The 20,736-nt window shown below is 33.9% G+C and overlaps 1 protein-coding gene across 4 annotated transcripts in view; it reads left to right on the forward strand.

The window, feature by feature from the left end:
• Positions 1-20,736, forward strand: part of MON2 (MON2 regulator of endosome-to-Golgi trafficking) — a 106,146-nt gene that overhangs the window by 31,408 nt on the left and 54,002 nt on the right. For all 4 annotated transcript variants that reach the window (XM_012782366.2, XM_012782368.2, XM_076007455.1 and 1 more), the window contains exons 8-19: positions 3,736-3,930; positions 7,948-8,072; positions 8,443-8,579; positions 9,320-9,473; positions 14,357-14,589; positions 16,676-16,757; positions 17,819-18,003; positions 18,972-19,084; positions 19,417-19,521; positions 19,903-19,983; positions 20,061-20,134; positions 20,223-20,313. In XM_012782366.2, the coding sequence (XP_012637820.1) occupies positions 3,736-3,930; positions 7,948-8,072; positions 8,443-8,579; positions 9,320-9,473; positions 14,357-14,589; positions 16,676-16,757; positions 17,819-18,003; positions 18,972-19,084; positions 19,417-19,521; positions 19,903-19,983; positions 20,061-20,134; positions 20,223-20,313 (1,575 nt within the window). The remainder of the gene's footprint in view (positions 1-3,735; positions 3,931-7,947; positions 8,073-8,442; positions 8,580-9,319; positions 9,474-14,356; positions 14,590-16,675; positions 16,758-17,818; positions 18,004-18,971; positions 19,085-19,416; positions 19,522-19,902; positions 19,984-20,060; positions 20,135-20,222; positions 20,314-20,736) is intronic.

Raw genomic sequence — 20,736 nt, forward strand, 5'->3', positions numbered from 1 at the left:
TTCATGTTGATCCAAAGTAGTCTCTCCTTTTTGCCTCTTCTTCCTTCATACCTCACATCCTAACCCTCACCTTCAAGGTATATCCAGGGTCCAATCACTTCTTACCACTCTACTACTGTTATCCTAGTCTAAGCCATCATCACCTCATACTTGAATTATTGTCTTAGCTTCCTAATGGTCTCCATGCATATACATTTGCCCTATCCTGATATAGTCACTTGTCACACCACATCTAGAGTAGTCTTTTAACACAAGTCATATCTTTTCAGTCCTTTGTGAAAGTGCTTCAGTTGATATCCTCTTTACCTGAATAAAAGATGAAGTACTTATTATGGTCTGTGGAACTTTTCATGACTTAGTCCTCAGTATTCCTTGATTTTATCTCTTTCCACTCTTCCCTTTGCCCTCACCCTTTCTTATTTCTTATTTCTTAAATGCCCTAAGCAGACAGACTCCTGCCTCAGAGTTTTTGTATTAATACTTACTATTTCCTGGGCCTGGAGTAGTTTTCTCTGATACCATGTGCTGTCTTACTTCTTTGAGGTGTTTGCTTAATGGCCAGCTTAACAGACAAATCTTCCCCAACCACTTTGTGCAAAATGACAACCTTTTTTCATGCCAGCACCCTTACCATTCTTACTCCTCTTTATTGGTTGATTTTTTAAAAAACCATCAAGTCCTGGAGATTCTCCCTCTTCCTTCCTTTCTTCCTTCCCTTCTCTCCTCCCTCCCTTCTTTCTTTTCTTTCTTTCCCCTTCCCATCCCCTTCTTTCTCCTCCCCTCTCCTCCCTTCCCCTTCTTTTCTTTTTTCTTTTCTCTTACCTTTCTTTTCTTTCTTTTTCTTCATTTTTAAATTTTTTTGCAGAGGTGACATCTCACTATGTTGCCCAGGCTGGTCTAAAACTCCTGGCCTCAAGCGGTCCTCTCGCTTCAGCCTTCCAAAGTGTTGGGATTACAGCTGTGAGCCACCATGCTCAGCCACCCCTTTTTATTTTTCTTTATAGCACTCATCACCTCCTGACATAGACACACACACACACATACATCTCTAATTTTATTTTCTCTCTTCCTCTTCAAGATTGAGGCAGGGACTTAGTTCACTATTGTGCAGGTACCTTTAGTAATAGTATAGTGCTTAGCAGATAGCAGGTGTTTGATTCGAATGAATGAATGAATTGTTTAATGAATTTGAATTAAAAATTTCTATATTTGGATTATGTTTTCTGACTTTGTAGGAAAAGATTTGAAAAAGTTTTTCCAAATTTATTGTAACCACAAAATTTCTACTTTACTTTATTCTTCCTGCTGTGATGTAATGGGAGGGGGCAAGGAAGAATTATTCTGTGTAAGAGCCTAGAATTCAGTCCTGAAAAATTTTCTTCTAGAGGTAAATATTTTTTTAACACATTCAACCAAAATTTACCAGTCACTCAAAATATGCCAGTCTATATGTTTCATGCTAAGTATACAGAAGTTAAATAAGTCTGTAAAATCCTTGCCTTTATGGCACTTACAAGTGGAAGAAAGATATTAACTGAATTGATCAGATATGTTGAGTGCTGTGAAGGAAAAGTTAAAATGCGCTATGGAAATGAATAATGTGGTTACCAAATCTGGTGGAGTGTTGGTGATAAATCAGGGATATGCTTTAGCTTATACATGAAGAGTAAAGCATAGTTAGGAGATACAGGTAGAATAGGAAAGAATACTCCATACACAGGGAATTCCAAGAGCAGTGACCCTGACAAAGGATCAGTGCCTGGCACATATTAAGCAGTTAGCAAGTAATTGCTGAATAAATCAATGATATATCATAGTGAGTGATAAAAGATGAAAAAGGCAGTCCCAAAGGTGACTTCTAGCTTTCTGGCTTGAGCAGTGAACCATTTGCTAAGATGGAATACTTTATGCTAGAAGTTTTATTACAAAGGATAGATTATTCAGTTTCATAATACTCATTTTGAGGTATCTGTGAGATACAAAATGTTAGTGGGACTTATACATCTTGAGGTTTTGGGCTGAAGTTATAAATTTAAATGTTCCTGGCATATGGTTTTTAATTAAAGATATGGGAGTGAGTGAAATAACCTATGGTGAGAGCATAGAGTAGAAAGCAAAGGCCTGGTTTTCTGGAGCTCTGAGGAGCTTCAGCATTAGAATTGTTGAGCAAAAGAGGATGAGCATGCATGAGAGACTGAGAACACAAGGCCAGAAAGGCAGGAACAAAGTGAGGGGGTATGACATGAGAGACAAAAGCAAAGAAAGTTTCAAGATGAACCAAGTAATCATTTATTGTCCAGTGCTTCAAAGAGATCTGTCAAAATGAATACTGGAAAGGCAAAGTTTGCTTTGGCCACAGAGATCATAATGACTATAATGAGAATTGGAGTTGGAGTGGTGGTGGTGGAGAAAAGCCAACTGTAGTGGAGTTGAGAAGTGAGGGAGAAATAGTGAATAGATAAAACTTTCAGAGTTGTTTATATATTTATGTATTAACCAATATATAAAATAATTATTTTTGTGAAGTGTGAAAATGGATTTAACTATACTTTTCACTTTGGCAGTCAAAGAAATTAACTGTAGATGTGAGAGTAGAATTTCAAATCACTTAACTCTTTAAGATCTCATTTTGGAGGGAAGAATTAAAAAGTACATTAAAACACATAGAAAAGTATGGAAGGATATACATCTGGGAAGTTAACAGTGACTAACCAGCTTATCTTCAGATAAGATGAGGCAAGACTTTTTATCTTTTTATTTATCTGTATTTTCTGATTTTTTTCTTGAATGAATCTGATTTGATTAAAGATACTTTAAAAAATTTTTGTGATTCTGAGCTGCTAAAGTGCTCTGTGCCTTAAGTTTCCTTTTCTGTAATATTAAAGGATTAGATTGGATGATTTTTATGATTCTTTGTTTATGGCTTCAATGAAATTTGGATGATTAAAATAACAAAATAAGATATATATGAGCTTAGTCATTAAATATAGAGTAGGCATAAAGTGGGGCTACTTTTGGCTTATGTAAGCAGGTTAAAGAAGATTTTTGCATAATATGCCATGACTATAAGTAAAATTTAAGAATTCTTTGTAAGATTCCCTAGACTTGTGAACTAATTATATTTGTTTGTCATTGCATATTTTATCCACTCACTGTGTTCTGTTCAAGCAATTCAAGCAGAACAAAATTTTAAGTTAACTATTAAGTTTTCTCTGTATGAATGGAATTGTTCTTTGCAGAATAAAATCAGTGAATTATATAACTTATACTTCATTAATCGAGTGTTCTCAGCTGTCTGTTTTAAATTCTTTATTTGTTTGAATTTGTGTAATCTATTTTCTTTCTTCTTTTCCTTACGTTTTTAATTATCATTATCATTGTTACGTTTTTAATTATTATTGTTATATAGTTATTTAATTATCATTGTTATCAACTTAAAGTTCCTAGTAATAAGCACTAATTACTGTCCTCTAAAATCATTAAGTGTTCTTTTTAAATTGATATCATTTTAAAAACTTCTTGTAGTATTGGTTATTTTGGTCTGAGATCCTCTGAGCACAATGCAAATTTCAAAATCATGTTTAAACTGTAAAATAATAAAATATATAAACTTATAAACTATAAATTATTGATTCTAATTATTAATAAGTTATTTTTTAGTAAGACTGTGTTTTAGAAATATTAAGTACAAACTAAGTTAATTCTTTTTTTCCTTTTCCTTTTCTCTGTAAATAGCACCAAGAATTTAGTTTCCTCCTCAAAGAAAGGGTATGTCCTCTTGTGATAAAGCTCTTTTCTCCAAATATAAAATTCAGACAAGGTTCCAGCACTTCATCTTCTCCAGCACCAGTTGAAAAACCATATTTTCCTATTTGCATGCGCTTGCTAAGAGTAGTATCTGTTCTGATTAAGCAGTTTTACAGTCTTTTGGTAAGTGCTAATTTCTACACATTTGTGTCTATAATTGCATGTTGTACTCTTTTTAGAAAGTGATCTATTATAGTGTGCTTAGTTTTTTCAATTCAGTTCAGAATTTTGATTACCTACCTACCTACCTTTACCTTTAGATACTGTAAAGGTTCATTCTGTCCTTTCTTTAATCTTGCTTATGTAGTATTTATAATGTAATGTCAAGGACAGTTACAGCCTGTTATCTGAAGCAGAATAGGAATTACAGTTTAGGAATTGAGTTTCTTAGCGAATTGTCCATATCTCACTTGAATGGTAATTAAAATTATAGTATCTTCAGTTTGTCCTGCCTTCATTTATACTGTTTGATATATCTTAACAAATTAAAGCAAAGACATTAATTTAGTGAAATCTAGGATTAGAAATCAATTCTTTTTTCTTTTCTTTTTTTTTAATAGAAATCAATTCTTTTGATTTCCAGTCTAATGTTGTATCTATTTTGTATACATTTATGAATGCGGAATAGGTTGTGATATACCTGATCATAATTCTCATGTAATGGTTTAGTCTTAAACATTCAAATAATATTTCTCAGAGAAAATGGTACATTATATTTCTTTTAATTTTGTGTTAAGTCAGATTCAGCATTGTATAATTTTTTAGCATTTATAACCTTATTTATAATTAATTAAAAAGACAACATAATAATATTAGGGGACTTCAATACTCCACTTTCAATAATGGGTAGAACAACCAAACATAAGATTAATAAGGAAACAGAAGACTTGAACACTGCCAGTTGGACCTAACAAACATACAGAACACTCCACTAAGCATCAGCAGAATACACATTCTTTTAAAGTGCACATGAAACATTCTCCAGTATAGACCACATGTTAGGCCACAAAACAAGTCTTAACAAATTTAAGAAGATTAAAATCACCCCAATTATGTTTTCTGACCACAGTGGAATGAAACCAGAAATCAATAGCAGAAGGAAAATGGGAAAAGTCATAAGATGTGGAAATTAAACAACACACTCATAACCAGTGGGTCAAAGAAGAAATCACAAGGGAAATTGGATGGAGATATCTTGAGACAAATGAAAACAAAAATACAACATACCAAAACATATGGGCTGCAGCAAAAGCAGTATTAAGAGCAAAGTTTATAGTGATAAATACCTACATTAAAAAAGAAGAAAAAAGGTCTGAAATCAACAACGTAACTATATACCTCAAAGAACTAGAAAAAGATGAACAAACTAAACCCAAAGGTGGCAGAAGGAAGGAAATAATAAAGATTACAGGCGGGGCGCAGTGGCTCATGCTTCTAATCCTAGCACTCCGGGAGGCCGAGGTGGGCGGATTGCTCAAGGTCAGGAGTTCAAAACCAGCCTGAGCGAGACCCTGTCTCTACTAAAAAAAAATAGAAATTAATTGGCCAACTAATATATATATATATTATATTATATATAAATAAATAAATGAATAAATTAGCTGGGCATGGTGGCGCGTGCCTTAGTCCCAGCTACTCAGGAGGCTGAGGCAGTAGGATTGCTTGAGCCCAGGAGTTTGAGGTTGCTGTGAGCTAGGCTGACGCCACAGCACTCATTCTAGCCTGGGCAACAAAGTGAGACTCTGTCTCAAAAATAAATAAATAAATAAAAAATAAATAAAGATTACAGTATAAATAAATGAAATGGAGAACAGAAAAACAATAAAGTCAATAAAACTAAGAGTTGATTTTTTTGAAAAGATTAACACAATTCATAATCCCTAACTTAGATTAAAAAGAGAGAAGGATTAGATTGAATGATTCATTCTTTGGTTATAACTTCAAGGAAATTTGGATGATTAAAGCAACAAAATAAAATATATTTGAGCTTAGTTATTAAATACTGACTAGGCCATAAAGTGGAACTACTCTTGGCTTATAGAGGCAGGCAACAACTGTTGCCACAGAAATAAATAAAAAACGGTGATAAAAGACTACTAAGAACAATTATATGCCAACAAATTAGATAACCTGGAAGAAATGATTAAATTCTTAGAAACATACAACTTACCAAGACTGAATCACAATAAAAAATTTAAACAGATCTATAACTAGTAAGGAGAGTGAATCAATAATCAAAAACCTTCCAACAAAGAAAAGCCCAGGACCAGATGTCTTCACTGGAGAGTTCTACAAAACATTGAAAGAAGAATTAACATCAGTCCTTCTCAAACTGCAAAGAATTGAAGAGGAGAGAACACTTCCAAACTCATTTTATGAGTTCAGCATTACCCTGATACCAAAGCCAAAGATACTACAAGAAAACTACAGATCAATATCCCTGATGAATATTTATGCAAAAAGTTTCAAGAAAATACAAAGTAGGCCGGGCATGCTGGCTTATGCCTGTTATCCTAGCACTCTGAGAAGCCGACGCAGGAGGATTGCTCAAGGTCAGGAGTTTGAGTCCAGCCTGACCAAGAGAGAGACCCCGTCTTTACTAAAAATAGAAAGAAATTAATTGGCCAACTGAAAATATATAGAAAAAATTAGCTGGCATGGTGGCGCATGCCTGTAGTCTCAGCTACTCAGGAGGCTCAGGCAGTAGGATTGCTTGAGCCCAGGAGTTTGAGGTTACTGTGAGCTAGGCTGACACCACAGGACTGTAGCCTGGGCAACAAAATGCGACTCTGTCTCAAAAAAAAAAAAAAGAAAGAAAAAAAGGCTACATAGCTGTTCTCATCCACAGAGTTGCTGGATGAAGAGGCTGCGCCATCTGATTTCTGACCTAGTTGTTTTAAACTGAACAATATCATGTTAAGAACAGTACACACCTCTGCCTTACGACTTTCAAAATCTTAAGTAGTCTAAGGATAAGATGGTTTTTAGTTCTCCCTCCTATCATGAAAGCTACTTTTAAACATCCAGTTAAAGATAATGAAAGGCATTAGAAAATACCAATAGGTAAGCCTTTGGGCTAAAATCCTGAGGGCTACTATATTTCCCAAATTCCTTGTCCCACATTATGGCTCACTCATTTTGAGGCACCCCCAGCTAAACATCCAATAACCTGCTGCATCTCCTATGGAACCAAGGATCAATTTGGCTTATTATTCATGAGATCAGCTTAATTCTTACCGCCCAGAGGTCCTGCTGTGTCCTCAAGTAATAAATAAAAGAAACAGTTCACTTACCTTTGAATAAACTGGTTAGTTTTTTGTTTGTTCATTCAGTCATCAGACATGTAAAGAATTATGCCTTGAATGTGCTTTAAACATTATTTATAAAAAGCTTGCTGAGAAAATGGTCTATTAATAACAACAATGGTAATAACCAACATGTAATTAGCAGTTCTAGGCCCTGTTTTAAGTCTTTTATGTATCTTACACCTATCAACTTCCTTCTCATTTTGGTACTACAAAATGTATACTATATCCTTTGGCTTATTGCTTCTTTGTTTCTTAAGCAGCAAAAAATGTGGAGAAAAACTGGTATTTATTGAGGGGTAGAACATACATCCTATCAGCAGTTTACATAGTATATGCTACCTGACAATTTGCTGGAATGGAGATAGCATGATGGTGTACTGTGCTTTCTAAAAAGTAAGGATAAAGGGTTAACCATGTTAGCAGATCACTAGCATTTTTAGGGATATATTTAGAGAGATACTGTGATTTTTACTGTCAACTTTTTCTTATATAACTACTTTTCACTTCTCTATTTCTCCACTATCCATTAAAAATTTTATTTCAAATCTAGAGCTGGTGCAGTGGCTTATGCCTGTAATCCCAGTATGTTGTGAGGTCGGGGTAGGAGGATTGCTTGAGGCCAGGAGTTTGAGGCTGCAGTGAGCTATGATCACACCACTGTACTCCAACCTAGTTGACAGAGTACCCTGTCTCAAAAAAAAAAAAAAAATTATTTCCAATCTTAAAGACTTTATTGTTTTATCGACAGCACTAAGTTAAGAACAAGAATGTGATTTATAATTCTTCTTTTTGATTAAAAGAAATATTATAGAAAATCTTATATACTTTTTAGGTAACTGAATGTGAGATATTTCTGTCACTTCTGGTGAAATTTCTGGATGCAGATAAACCACAGTGGCTACGAGCTGTTGCAGTGGAATCAATACATAGACTCTGTGTGCAGCCTCAGCTATTAAGGTAAAACTTCAGCGATATTTTGTTAAATAGATACGTTAATGCTTATTAACCAATAGTAGGTTAATAAATTAGTAGGTAGGATTTAAGTATTCTCAAATATTAGCATTCTCAATATAAGTATATAGAAGAATATAAGAATATAGGTATTCTCAAATATTTCTAAACAAAGAAAACAGAGTATTATATATATATGTATATATATATAGACCTCAATCTGAACCTTTTTCCTAAATTAGTAAAATCAGGTCTAATGAAGACGTTTTTTGAGTATATCATTGAAATTATAGCAGTATCACTTGTTATAAAAATTGTTAAAAATCTTTAATACATTCAAATGTTTTTCCCAGAAACATTTAAAATTATTTTACAGGTCGTTTTGTCAGTCCTATGATATGAAACAGCATTCTACCAAGGTTTTTCGTGATATTGTGAATGCACTGGGATCTTTTATCCAGTCCTTGTTTCTTGTCCCTCCTACTGGAAATCCTGCTACAACCAACCAAGCTGGTAAAGGCATATTCACATTTTGTTTATTATATTCTGCCATAATTTACAATATCCACTATTCTAAGAGAACATTTTGTAGAAATCCTGTGACTAGAGAAATTTGGATTACCTAAATATATTAATAGTAAAGATTTACACTTAAAGAATAATTCGATCTCACAAAGCAAATGTGTTTACTTCTTTCCAGAGTAGGTTCTCCTCTTTGTTACATTAATACTTTCAGTTCCTTTAATCACTTAAGAATAAAAGTTTAGATGCAGATATTCATTTTAAAAGAATCTTCATTTGATGCCTCTCTTGAAAGAATATAGACAGTTACTATCTTAGGAGGTCCATTAGTCTCTCTTTTAACAAAAGGGGTTAACATGGTTTAAGTTTATTTGGTAATCAATATATGGCTTGTTTCTCTCTAACTTTTTTCTCTTCTGCTTTGTATTATCAGATTGATGGTTTTTTAATTCTTTATTTTCACCTTTGATAAAAAGTGGTCTAACAAGAGGTATACTAATAAATTTGTCAGTATTTTTACTTTAGTAGCTTTTATATAAAAAAGGAAATGGCATTTTGGGGACATAGGGAGACTCTCTAATAGACAAAATAATATTGATAAATTTATTTGTGCAATACTCATTATGATAGTACAGAAAATATTTTTAAAGATCAGCAAGGTGTTTGAATATTATTGATCTGTAATCAAGTAATAAATTGATATCTTTGTTTTTCCCCCCCTTCTCTAATAGGAAACAATAATTCAGGTGGCTCAGTCTCAGCACCAGCTAACTCAGGAATGGTGGGGATTGGTGGAGGTGTTACTTTGCTACCAGCATTTGAATATCGAGGAACTTGGATACCTATTCTGACTATAACAGTTCAAGGCAGTGCTAAAGCAACCTAGTAAGTAGTAGTACATAGTTTTATAAGGGATGATATTTAATCGTAAAGTGCTTCTCTCTGCATTATATTTTAAATTTTGGACCCAGTGTTTTTAATGCACTTTAGAGCTCATTTTCTTTTGTCATATTTTGAAAATTTCACCTAGTACTGAATTTTATTTGTTTTCTTTTATGCTATTTATAGATTGTTAATAACATAATAAAACAAAATTTATTCAGTGCAGCTTTTTGGTTTAAGTATGTGGCTTGGTTTCAGAATCCATAGATTTAGGTCTTCTAATATTAAGTGAATTACCTTCAGTAAATTAGTTAATCCTTTTTTTTAACACTTCATTTCTTTTATCCCTATATGTAAGAAAAGTTATTTTAAGTGTTTAGCTAATGACATTGTTAGGATTTAAAACACGAAAGCTTTAGTTTATAATTGTTTAATGGATTCCATATCTGTTAATTGTTCATTTTCATTAGCCACTTCAGTTTAACAAATACATATTCAGCAAATATTACTGATTTTTCTTAAGTCTAGTAAAATACAGTGCTTACAGAAACAAAGCAATCAATACTACATGGGGGTTAACATTGCTGCTGTTACTATGATATAATTACATATATATTTTGAGTAATTGGTATATGTAATTAAAACACTATTCTGATGACAGTAAATAAAGACTTAAAATATAAAACAGACTTGCAAGGCTGAGGTGAGAGGATCATTTAAGCCCAGGAGCTTGAGTCCAGCCTGAGCAACATAGATACTGTGTTTCCCCGAAAATAAGACAGGGTCTTATATTTATTTTTCCTCAAGAAGACACCCTCAGGCTTATTTTCAGAGGATGTGTTTTTTTTTTTTAAGTATGTTACAACAATCTACATTTATTCAAATATAGTGGTCATCTTCTTGTAGAACATCATCATAACTCTCCAAACCCCGAATTCCATCCTGAATTTCTTGCGACTCTATTTCCTTTAGAACCATTGGCCCCAGTCTCTTATGTCCAGCAATAGAGCTCTCATGGGGCAGATGAGAAGGGCTGCTCATCGTCTTTACTGCTCCGAGAGGAAATGCATGGGTTGTGCAGATACGCTACGTAGCCTCGCCCATCGCTAGGTCTTATTTTCAGGGTAGGGCTTATATTGCACAAATGCTTAGAAATCCTGCTAGGGCTTATTTTATGGGTAGGTCTTATTTTCGGGGAAACACAGTAGCAAGACCCAGCTCAAAAAAATAAATGTGAAACAGAATCTGTGACTTGTTAAGATCATAAGTTTCTATGGTATGTCAGTCTGCATTGTATCATCATGGTGATATTTTACCATGCCTAAAATTTATTTTGCCTGAAATTGTGAAAATACAGAGTTATAAGGGACTGAAATTTTAACTAAAATTTATTGTTCTTAGTCATTTGTAAGATACTGAAGTTACCTAGTCTCATATAGGTTTTGCCTTGATAAAAAAGGTAATGACTTGAGTATACCAGTGAATCAAGTTGTACAGGAATCAGGTTTCTAGCACTACAGGAGACATTATTATCTAGTTCATTTTTCTGCCTCGTTTTGCAATCTGAAAAAAACCCAACATAACAAAATTCCTACCTTCATGGAGCTTAGATTTTATTAATAGTGTCTGATATAATCAATAAATAAAGACACACAAAAAACATATAACCTTGGGTAGTGGTTAATTCTTTGAAGAAAACAAATTAAAGGGGATAAACAGTGACCAAGGTGAAGATAGGGACAGAATGGGTCTCTCTGAGGAGATAATACTAAGCAAACACATAATTAAAAGGGAGAGAGTGAAGATGTGTGCTTGAGGAAGGAAAATAAAAATAAATCATGAAAGAGCAAATACTTGGCCAGGTTGTAGCACTGCTTTTTTTATTAATATATATTTTATTAATATAAATTATATATTAACATAAGTCTAAAAACAAATTGTTTATTGATAAGCTAAATCCTTATCACTTCAGAGACTTAGATTTTAATTGGTGCTGCTACTAAATACTATCATTTTGAGTGTAGCACTTATGTTACTTGATCTTAATTTTTTCATCTTTAAGATAAGGTTAGGACTAAATCGGCCAGGTGTGGTGGCTCACACCTGTAATCCTACTACTCTGGGATGCCGAGATGGGAGGATTGCTCAAGGTAAAGAGTTCGAAACCAGCCTGAGCAAGAGCAAGATCCCGTCTCTACTAAAAATAGAAAGAAATTAATTGGCCAACTAAACAAATATATAGAAAAAATTAGCCGGGCATGGTGGTGCATGCCTGTAGTCCCACCTACTCAGGAGGCTGAGGCAGAAGGATCCCTTGAGCCCAGGAGGGGGGGGGGAGAGAAAAGAGAAGGGAGGGAGGGAGGGAGGGAGGAAGGAAGGAAGGAAGGAAGGAAGGAAGGAAGGAAGGAAGGAAGGAAGGAAGGAAGGAAGGAAGGAAGGTAGGTAGGTAGGTTAGGATTAAATCTTTAAAGAAATGTATAAATAGGGGGAGAGAGAAAAAAAGAGAAAAGAGAAGGAAGGGAGGGAAGAAGGGAGGGAGGGAGGAAGGAAGGAAGGAAGGAAGGAAGGAAGGAAGGAAGGAAGGAAGGAAGGAAGGAAGGAAGGAAGGAAGGAAGGAAGGAAGGTAGGTTAGGATTAAATCTTTAAAGAAATGTATAAATAGATTTTTTTAGTGCTATACACTAAAATTACTTCTGAAATCATAAATATCCAGAAAATATTGGGTGTTCTTTCATACATGGGTTAGTGTGTTCACATTGGAGCTTACCTGTTGAACTGGCGTCTTTCAGTAATTTATTGTGAGGTTCAATATAAAATGATTTTCAGCCGGGCGTGGTGGCTCACGCCTGTAATCCTAGCTCTCTGGGAGGCCGAGGCGGGCGGATTGCTCGAGGTCAGGAGTTCAAAACCAGCCTGAGCAAGAGCGAGACCCCATCTCTACTATAAATAGAAAGAAATTAATTGGCCAACTGATATATATATAAAAAAAAATTAGCCTGGCATGGTGGCACATGCCTGTAGTCCCAGCTACTCGGGAGGCTGAGGCAGGAGGATCACTTGAGCCCAGGAGTTTGAGGTTGTTGTGAGCTAGGCTGACGCCATGGCATTCACTCTAGCCTGGACAATAAAGTGAGACTCTGTCTCAAAAAAAAAAAAGATTTTCATTTTTTTGAAGGCATACATACAGTCTTACGTTATTTTTTTTTTTACTTCTTAAGTATTAAGAACTTGAAAACTTCGGTGGTATGTAGATAGAAGTAGTTTTGACATAAGTATTGGTGGCATTATATTCTTTCATATTTATTACACTATAGATTCCTTCAAAGTTGGGCTAATGACAGTTTTTACAATTTGACCATAAGTTTAAAATGTTTAAATGGTTACATTTTTATCTAAAAGTGGAATTTATGCAATAATTCTGATAAAATATTAGTGAAGCAATGAGGTAAGAAAGTATGTGTTTTGTTTTTTGTGTTTTGTTTTTGTATTTTGTTAGGTTCGTGGTATAAAATCTAAATTACCTTTTTTTCTTAACTATTCAAATGCTTAAAGTTTGTACCATAGAATTTGGGAATTAGAGTTTCTGATGTTTCAGATTATTTTATCTGTTTTAGATATATTATTTTGCCACTAGAACACATGTTGTTTGAGAACAGGAATTTAACTGGTGTTTTAAGCACTGATTTATTTGGTATGTGGCCCTCTAACACTAATTTGCCTGCTAAAGAGTAAACCCATAAACTTTATCATTATATTTGAGCTTAAATTTCTTGATCAATAGTATAAATATATTACTAATAATTACATACATTTTAAAATGCTCAGTGTTGACACATATTAGTGGTTAAATGGGAGGCGTTAAAGTCAGACTTAAAAACTGCTTATTAATAATCATATCACCTTAGGCCGGGCGCTGTGGCTCACGCCTGTAATCCTAGCTCTTGGGAGGCCGAGGCGGGCGGATTGCTCAAGGTCAGGAGTTCAAAACCAGCCTGAGCAAGAGCGAGACCCCGTCTCTACTATAAATAGAAAGAAATTAATTGGCCAACTAATATATATATAAAAAATTAGCCGGGCATGGTGGCGCATGCCTGTAGTCCCAGCTACTCGGGAGGCTGAGGCAGGAGGATCGCTTGAGCCCAGGAGTTTGAGGTTGCTGTGAGCTAGGCTGACGCCACAGCACTCACTCTAGCCTGGACAACAAAGTGAGACTCTGTCTCAAAAAAAAAAAAATAATAATCATATCACCTTAACCCTCAGTTTCATTTTCTGTGTCTCTTACAGTTTTTGTGAGGACTTAGATGATGTGTGTAAAAAAAAAAAAAAAAAGTAGAGTCCCAAGCTGTGTTCTGCAATTTAAAACTGAAACACTCTTGCTCTAAGTATTATTCTCACCCTGTTGGCAAATTGTATCTGAGAGGATAGGTGAGCTGGGTATCTTACAGATAAATGGTAAACTTTTCCCCAGTGTAAAAGAATTTCCTCTTTTTAGGAGTGATTTGATTTTATAGCACCTTATTTTAAAAACATCTAAGTTTAAGTCAGAGTTTGAGAAGTTTTATAATCTAAGTCTTACTATATTTTGTATATAAGTTTTTGTTTTTCTAATATCAACAATTAATGAAAATATTGCTACCACTTGGGGGAGAAGCAAGAAGTAAATTATTAAAATAATTAGTTATGGAAGTGGTCAGGCTTTAAATTTTCTAATTAGTTTTTATTAATAGAATACCATGAAGGGATCCCTTCTCCAAATGAAACAAACTAGGTAATGTCCCTTTGTATTTTGCTATTCTGTTTATCTTAATTTCCTACAAATTATGGAAGTAGTTATATTTTCATATTGTGGTTGCTCATTAGTATTCTTTTTTTTTTCACAATTTCAGCCTAGAAATGTTGGACAAAGTGGAGCCCCCTACTATACCAGAAGGTTATGCCATGTCTGTGGCATTCCATTGTTTGCTAGATCTTGTTCGTGGAATCACTACTATGATTGAAGGAGAGTTAGGAGAGATTGAAACAGAATGTCAAACTACCACTGAAGAAGCTTCTTCACCAACACAATCCTCAGAACAGCAAGATTTACAGTCAACATCAGACCAAATGGATAAGGAAATAGGTATAATATTATGATTCTGTATTTTTAATTTTTATTTTGAAATAATTTCAAATTTACAGAAAATTTGCAAAAATAAGAGTTCCCATATATTCTTATTCCCATATACCCCGATTTCTCAATTGTTAACATTTTATTACTTTTACCTACTGTACAATTCTATTTATATGCATATGACTATACTTTTTTCTGACTTATTTGAGAATAAGTTGTAGATATGGTACCCTTTAAAACTATAATGTGTATTTTCTCAAAATAAGAACAGTTCCTATGTACCACAGTACAATCACCATCAGAAATTTAATATTGATCCAATATTATCACCTAATGCCAGATCTCATTCAAATTTTGCCAGTTGCCTCAGTAATGTCCTTTATATTCCAGGATCATGTGTTGAATTTAGTTGCCATGTATCTATACTTTGCTTCAATCTGGAACAGTTTCTTAGTTTTTCTTGTTTTATATGACCTTGATGTTTTTGAAGAGTACAGACTAGTCAACTTAAGTTTATCTTATCTTCCTTCAAAATTAAATTCAATCCATTTTTGGCAGGACTAGCATAGAAATGTTCCTTTGTTGTATTTATTGTATCAGTAAATTAGGAAACATACAATACAATTTATCTCATTCACTTTTATTATTTGATTAATATAATATCAGCCTAGTTTCTTCAGTGTAAAGCTAATTATTAACTTTTTGTGGAGAAATACTTCCAGACATGTGCTGGAAAAGAATGATTTTCCTTCTCCATTTTATTTATTTATTTATTTATTTTTTGTGGCAGAGTCTCACTCTGTTGCCTTGGCTAGAATGCCATGGCGTCAGCCTAGCTCCCAACAACCTCAAACTCCTGGACTCAAGTGATCCTTCTGCCCCAGCCTCCTCAGTAGCTGGAACTACAGGCATGTGCCACCATGCCTGGCTATTTTTTCTATGTATTTTTAGTTGGCCAATTAATTTCTTTCTGTTTTTAGTAGAGATGGGGTCTTGCTGTTGCTCAAGCTGGTCTCGAACCCCTGACCTTGAGCAATCCGCCCGCCTCGGCCTCCCAGAGTGCTAGGATTACAGGCGTGAGCCACCGTGCCCAGCCCATTTTTTTTATTTTTAAAAATTTATTCATTTATTTATCTACATTGCCAGGTAAAAAAAAATTATTCATTTAGATTTATGGGTTCCTATTTTATTCAAAGGATTACGATCTTTGACTATCATTATTTGGTTTGATGCTCAGATTGTTTCTGACATGGCCACTGGGACCCTTTTCAAGCTGGTCCCTGTGTCCTCTTGACATTCTTTAAATACTTCCTTACTATTTGATAGAACAAGGTGTTCCAAACTGATCTTGGATGTTTCTTATCCAGCCCACGTGTAATTCATTTTTCCAAGGAGCCCTGGTTCCTTTTAGCAGAAAATAGTATTATATCTACCACATGAGTACTAGATATGCCTCTTGGTGCTTGGATAGGAAATATGCACACACATGCATACACACAAGCACATATCTCTCCACATTTTTAAAATATATCTTTCTGTATTTATATTGAACACTGTGACATCACACCAATTTCTCAAATTCCAACTCAATAACCAGAGGTTTATTTTAACTTTCTGTATTAGTAATTCCCTTCTCCAACACTGAGGAACTCGATCCCATTTTGCTAAATGTATTTACTTATTTGTTTTATTTCCAATATGTGTAACTAATCTCCTGGCTGAGCTAGCTTGTCACACTGCACCCTACCCCACCCTCACTCCGACCTGGTCACACAGGCTGAAAGTTTGGCTTGATGAAGGGGAAGGAAATAGGAACTAATATATTTTTCAAAAAAAGATACCAGTTAATTTGTGTACAGAAAGATCTTACCATAGATATTTTAAAACAATGTATTTTAAAACTTCTTAAAGTCTGAAACTATAGTATGGCTTCTAAGTTTTCGTTTTTTTCAGATATATTCTGAATATTGAGCTCAGTATGTAATAAATGAGTTGTTCATGGAATATTTGACATACTGTCAAATGGCTGAGGAGATTTTAGAATTTGACTTATTGATAAATATTTGACATTGTATAATGTTTTTTTTCTATTAAGTTAGTAGAGCTGTTTGGGAAGAAATGGTGAATGCCTGCTGGTGTGGTCTTCTTGCTGCACTCTCACTCCTTCTTGATGCCAGGTATTAAGTCTTTGTATTGTGTCAGTTACAAAAAGAAAAAAAAATCCATTAAAATGGTTTACTTAAATTTGTCCCCAAAATTGTTTCCTCACATTAGTTTTTATATGTGTGAAACATTATTCTTTTTCTGCCATCTGCCTCCCTCATCCTGTCCTTGTCCTGCCCCCTTGCCAGAATTGTTGTCACGGTATTTTACTGGAACATACAGTCATAAAATTATAGAAATGCCTTTTTCATTTCAAGACTTACTATTACTTTTGCAATGATGATGATATATTCAATTTCTTTGATGTTTTTCTTTAGGATTAAAGAATTTACTAATTTTAAAATCTTTTTTTTTTTTTTTTTTTGAGACAGAGTCTCGCTTTGTTGCCCAGGCTAGAGTGAGTGCCGTGGCGTCAGCCTAGCTCACAGCAACCTCAAACTCCTGGGCTCAAGCAATCCTACTGCCTCAGCCTCCCGAGTAGCTGGGACTACAGGCACGCGCCACCATGCCGGCTAATTTTTTCTATATATATTAGTTGGTCAATTAATTTCTTTCTATTTTTATAGTAGAGATAGGGTCTTGCTCAGGCTGGTTTTGAACTCCTGACCTTGAGCAATCCGCCCGCCTCGGCCTCCCAGAGTGCTAGGATTACAAGCGTGAGCCACCACGCCCGGCCTTTTTTTTTTTTTTTTTTTTTTTCTTTTTTTTTTTTTTTTTTTTTTAACCGGCGTCCTCCCTGCGGCTCCCGCAGCCGGAAGCCGAGGTGGAGACACGCCGTGCGTCTGAGCAGCCTGACGCCCGGCCTTTAAAATGTTTTATATGTTAAGTTAAATCTTTGTGTTCTTGATCATTTTCTTCAATATTAAATATATATGTATTGTACATTGCTTTTACTCAGTTCAGATTTTCAGATATTATGTTAATTAGCTAAAATTACTTCTTAAGTATATTGATAATATTTTCATAATTTTATGTAGATTTTCTTAAAACTTCACTGAATACTTTGTTTTACATCATGTTTGACAATATAATTAAAAATAAGTTAATCGGATTAAATAAAATACTTTCTTTTCAGCACAGATGAAGCTGCCACTGAGAATATTTTAAAAGCTGAACTGACTATGGCTGCTCTTTGTGGAAGACTGGGCCTTGTAACTTCAAGAGATGCCTTTATAACTGCAATATGCAAAGGTTCCCTACCTCCCCATTATGCTCTTACTGTATTGAATACCACTACTGCAGCTACGCTTTCCAACAAATGTAAGACTTAAGCTTACTCAAAGTTTTTTTCATCTAGTGGGGTGACATGGTATAGAGAAATGATTATAGACATTCCAAGTTTAAGCCTCTGCTGTTGCACTCATTAACTGTGTGACATTAGGGAAGTTAATGTCCCTGAGTTTTAATTTCTTCCATCTCTTTAAAGCAAAGACAGGGGGGGAATAATATATTAATAGGTCAAGTATGTCTAATCTGAAATCCAAAATGCTCCAAAACCCAAAAATTTTTGATTGCCCACATGGATGCTCAGGGAAGTGTTCATTCAATAATATATAATGCAAATATAAGTATTTACAAATGTATTATGCAAATACATGTATAAATGATAATGCAAATATTCTAAAATCCTGAAAAATTTGAAATCTGAAATACTTCTGGTCTTTAGCATTTCAGATAAGGGATAATCAACCTCCTGTAATACCAATTTAAATAATAATTGTGAGGATAAAATAAATCTGTAAACTAAAACATACTATTGAAATAAATGGTGATTGTTATTTTTTTATGGAACTAGTAGAACAATAATGTGTGCATCCTCTTAGGGTAAGCTGACATTCAAAAGCACTCAAGTTTGCTACATGTAATATATTAATAAATTCCAATGTGATAATTCAGTTTTCAAGCTGAAAATGTGTTATCTCTAACTAGAAAAGTGTATCAGGAATACATGTTTAAGGTACTTAATGTTTCTTATTTCTCTTTTGCTTATGAAGAAATCTAAAGTTTAAAAAATTTTATAAGTCATCTAAAAAATTATTTAATATATACTTGACTTGATTTTTACAACTCATGAGTTTTAAAACTGTGTATGGGTAGTAGGTATTACTGATATTTAATAAGTGTTATGGCTGAACTTGGTTTAAGCAAGTTATTTTAAAATATAATGTTACTTTGAATGAAATATAAACAGTATTATTTAATTATTCAGGCTTTCCTTTGTCTTCTAGCATATTCCATTCAGGGCCAAAGTGTTATGATGATAAGTCCATCAAGTGAGTCTCACCAGCAAGTTGTGGCAGTGGGTCAACCTCTAGCAGTCCAGCCTCAAGGGACAGTAATGGTAATATACTTGTTTTTTTTCATGGTTACCAGTTAACTATCAAGGAACCTGTTGTACCCTTTCTCTGTGTTTGCCAAAACACACTTATTTACTTTCTGTTACCTGGGTGGTATATTTAGAAGAAACTAGTTTATATATTTGACATAGTGTAACCAATATGATAACACAACTTTTAATCAAATAACTTTGTTCCTTATAAAACCCTCCAAACTTATTTTCTTAATTTTTTTTAAATTTTAAATCCTTTAATACATTAATGCTGGTTTACAAGCTTTTAATTTTCAAGAATGCATAAAAGTTCTTGAAAATATATCCTTTTTTTTTAACTATAGCTAACTTCCAAAAATATCCAGTGTATGAGGACTTTACTTAATTTGGCACACTGCCATGGGGCTGTTCTTGGAACATCATGGCAACTTGTCTTGGCAACTCTTCAGGTATGTTATTGTGTTTGGGTCAGAAGTCAGTGTTGCTTTTATATGTAATTGCCATCAGTTAACCTAAGCAGTGCCTATTTGTGCTTTAGGCAGGCCTAGGGAATAGATAGTAAGTATGAAAAATGGAAAGTTGGAAAGGAAAAAAAAGACATGACTCATAGGATGTGTGATAGAGTGCTTCTCATAATGACCTAAGTTCTATTGCCTGTGTTTGGCAAAATTTTATATGAATGTTAATTACTGTTTTTAATTTTAGTTATTAGAAATCTACTGATTTCAATTTTAGTTACTAGAAATTACTACTGATTTTAATTTTAGTTATTAGAATTTTTATAGTTTTATAATGTTTTTTATTTTGATTTTTTTTTTTAAATTTTATAGCATCTTGTGTGGATTCTGGGATTAAAACCTGGTAGTGGTGGTGCCTTGAAACCTGGGCGAGCTGTAGAAGGACCCAGTACAGTAAGTTCTAGTCCTCCTTACCTAATTAGTGCTTCCTAAAATGTCATATGTTATATTTAATTGTATTCTTCTCTTAGGTTCTAACAACAGCAGTGATGACAGATTTACCAGTCATTTCCAACATACTTTCAAGATTGTTTGAAAGCTCACAGTAAGAGTCAGTTTTTTAAATTGATAAAAACATTGTTATTAGCTACATATTTAAGATCAAAAATCATATTTCTTAATTTTCATTTTAGGTATCTTGATGACGTGTCATTGCATCATTTAATAAATGCGCTTTGCTCCTTATCTCTAGAAGCAATGGATATGGCCTATGGAAATAATAAGGTGTGATATTCTACATTTCTGTTTAAATTTGGTACATTAGTTACATAAGGTGCATTCATTGTGATCTTAGTTTTTTCACTAGTAGTACCAATACTTAGCTTGTGTGCTAACCATACTCTGTTGGGTCTTTACCATTTATAATTGTTATTTGTTGAAGGGGGAATAAAGAGGACATAATGTAGCTTGTAATATGTCTAAATATGCAATATGATTTTAAATTGTGCCCATTTCTCTTATATACTGTACATTTAAAAATATTTTTATAAAATAATATAATACAGTTTTTATAAATAGGTTCTGTAAAATGTCACAATAATACTTGTAATTACAATTTACAATTGGGATAATATAATATTTAAATTAAGGAATATATGTCTCAGTTTCTCTTGCCTTCATTGGGATGGAAAATAAGGAGCCAATCAT

This window comes from Microcebus murinus, chromosome 10 (genome assembly GCF_040939455.1).
Source record: "Microcebus murinus isolate Inina chromosome 10, M.murinus_Inina_mat1.0, whole genome shotgun sequence".
In the NCBI taxonomy this organism is placed as follows: Eukaryota; Metazoa; Chordata; class Mammalia; order Primates; family Cheirogaleidae; genus Microcebus; species Microcebus murinus.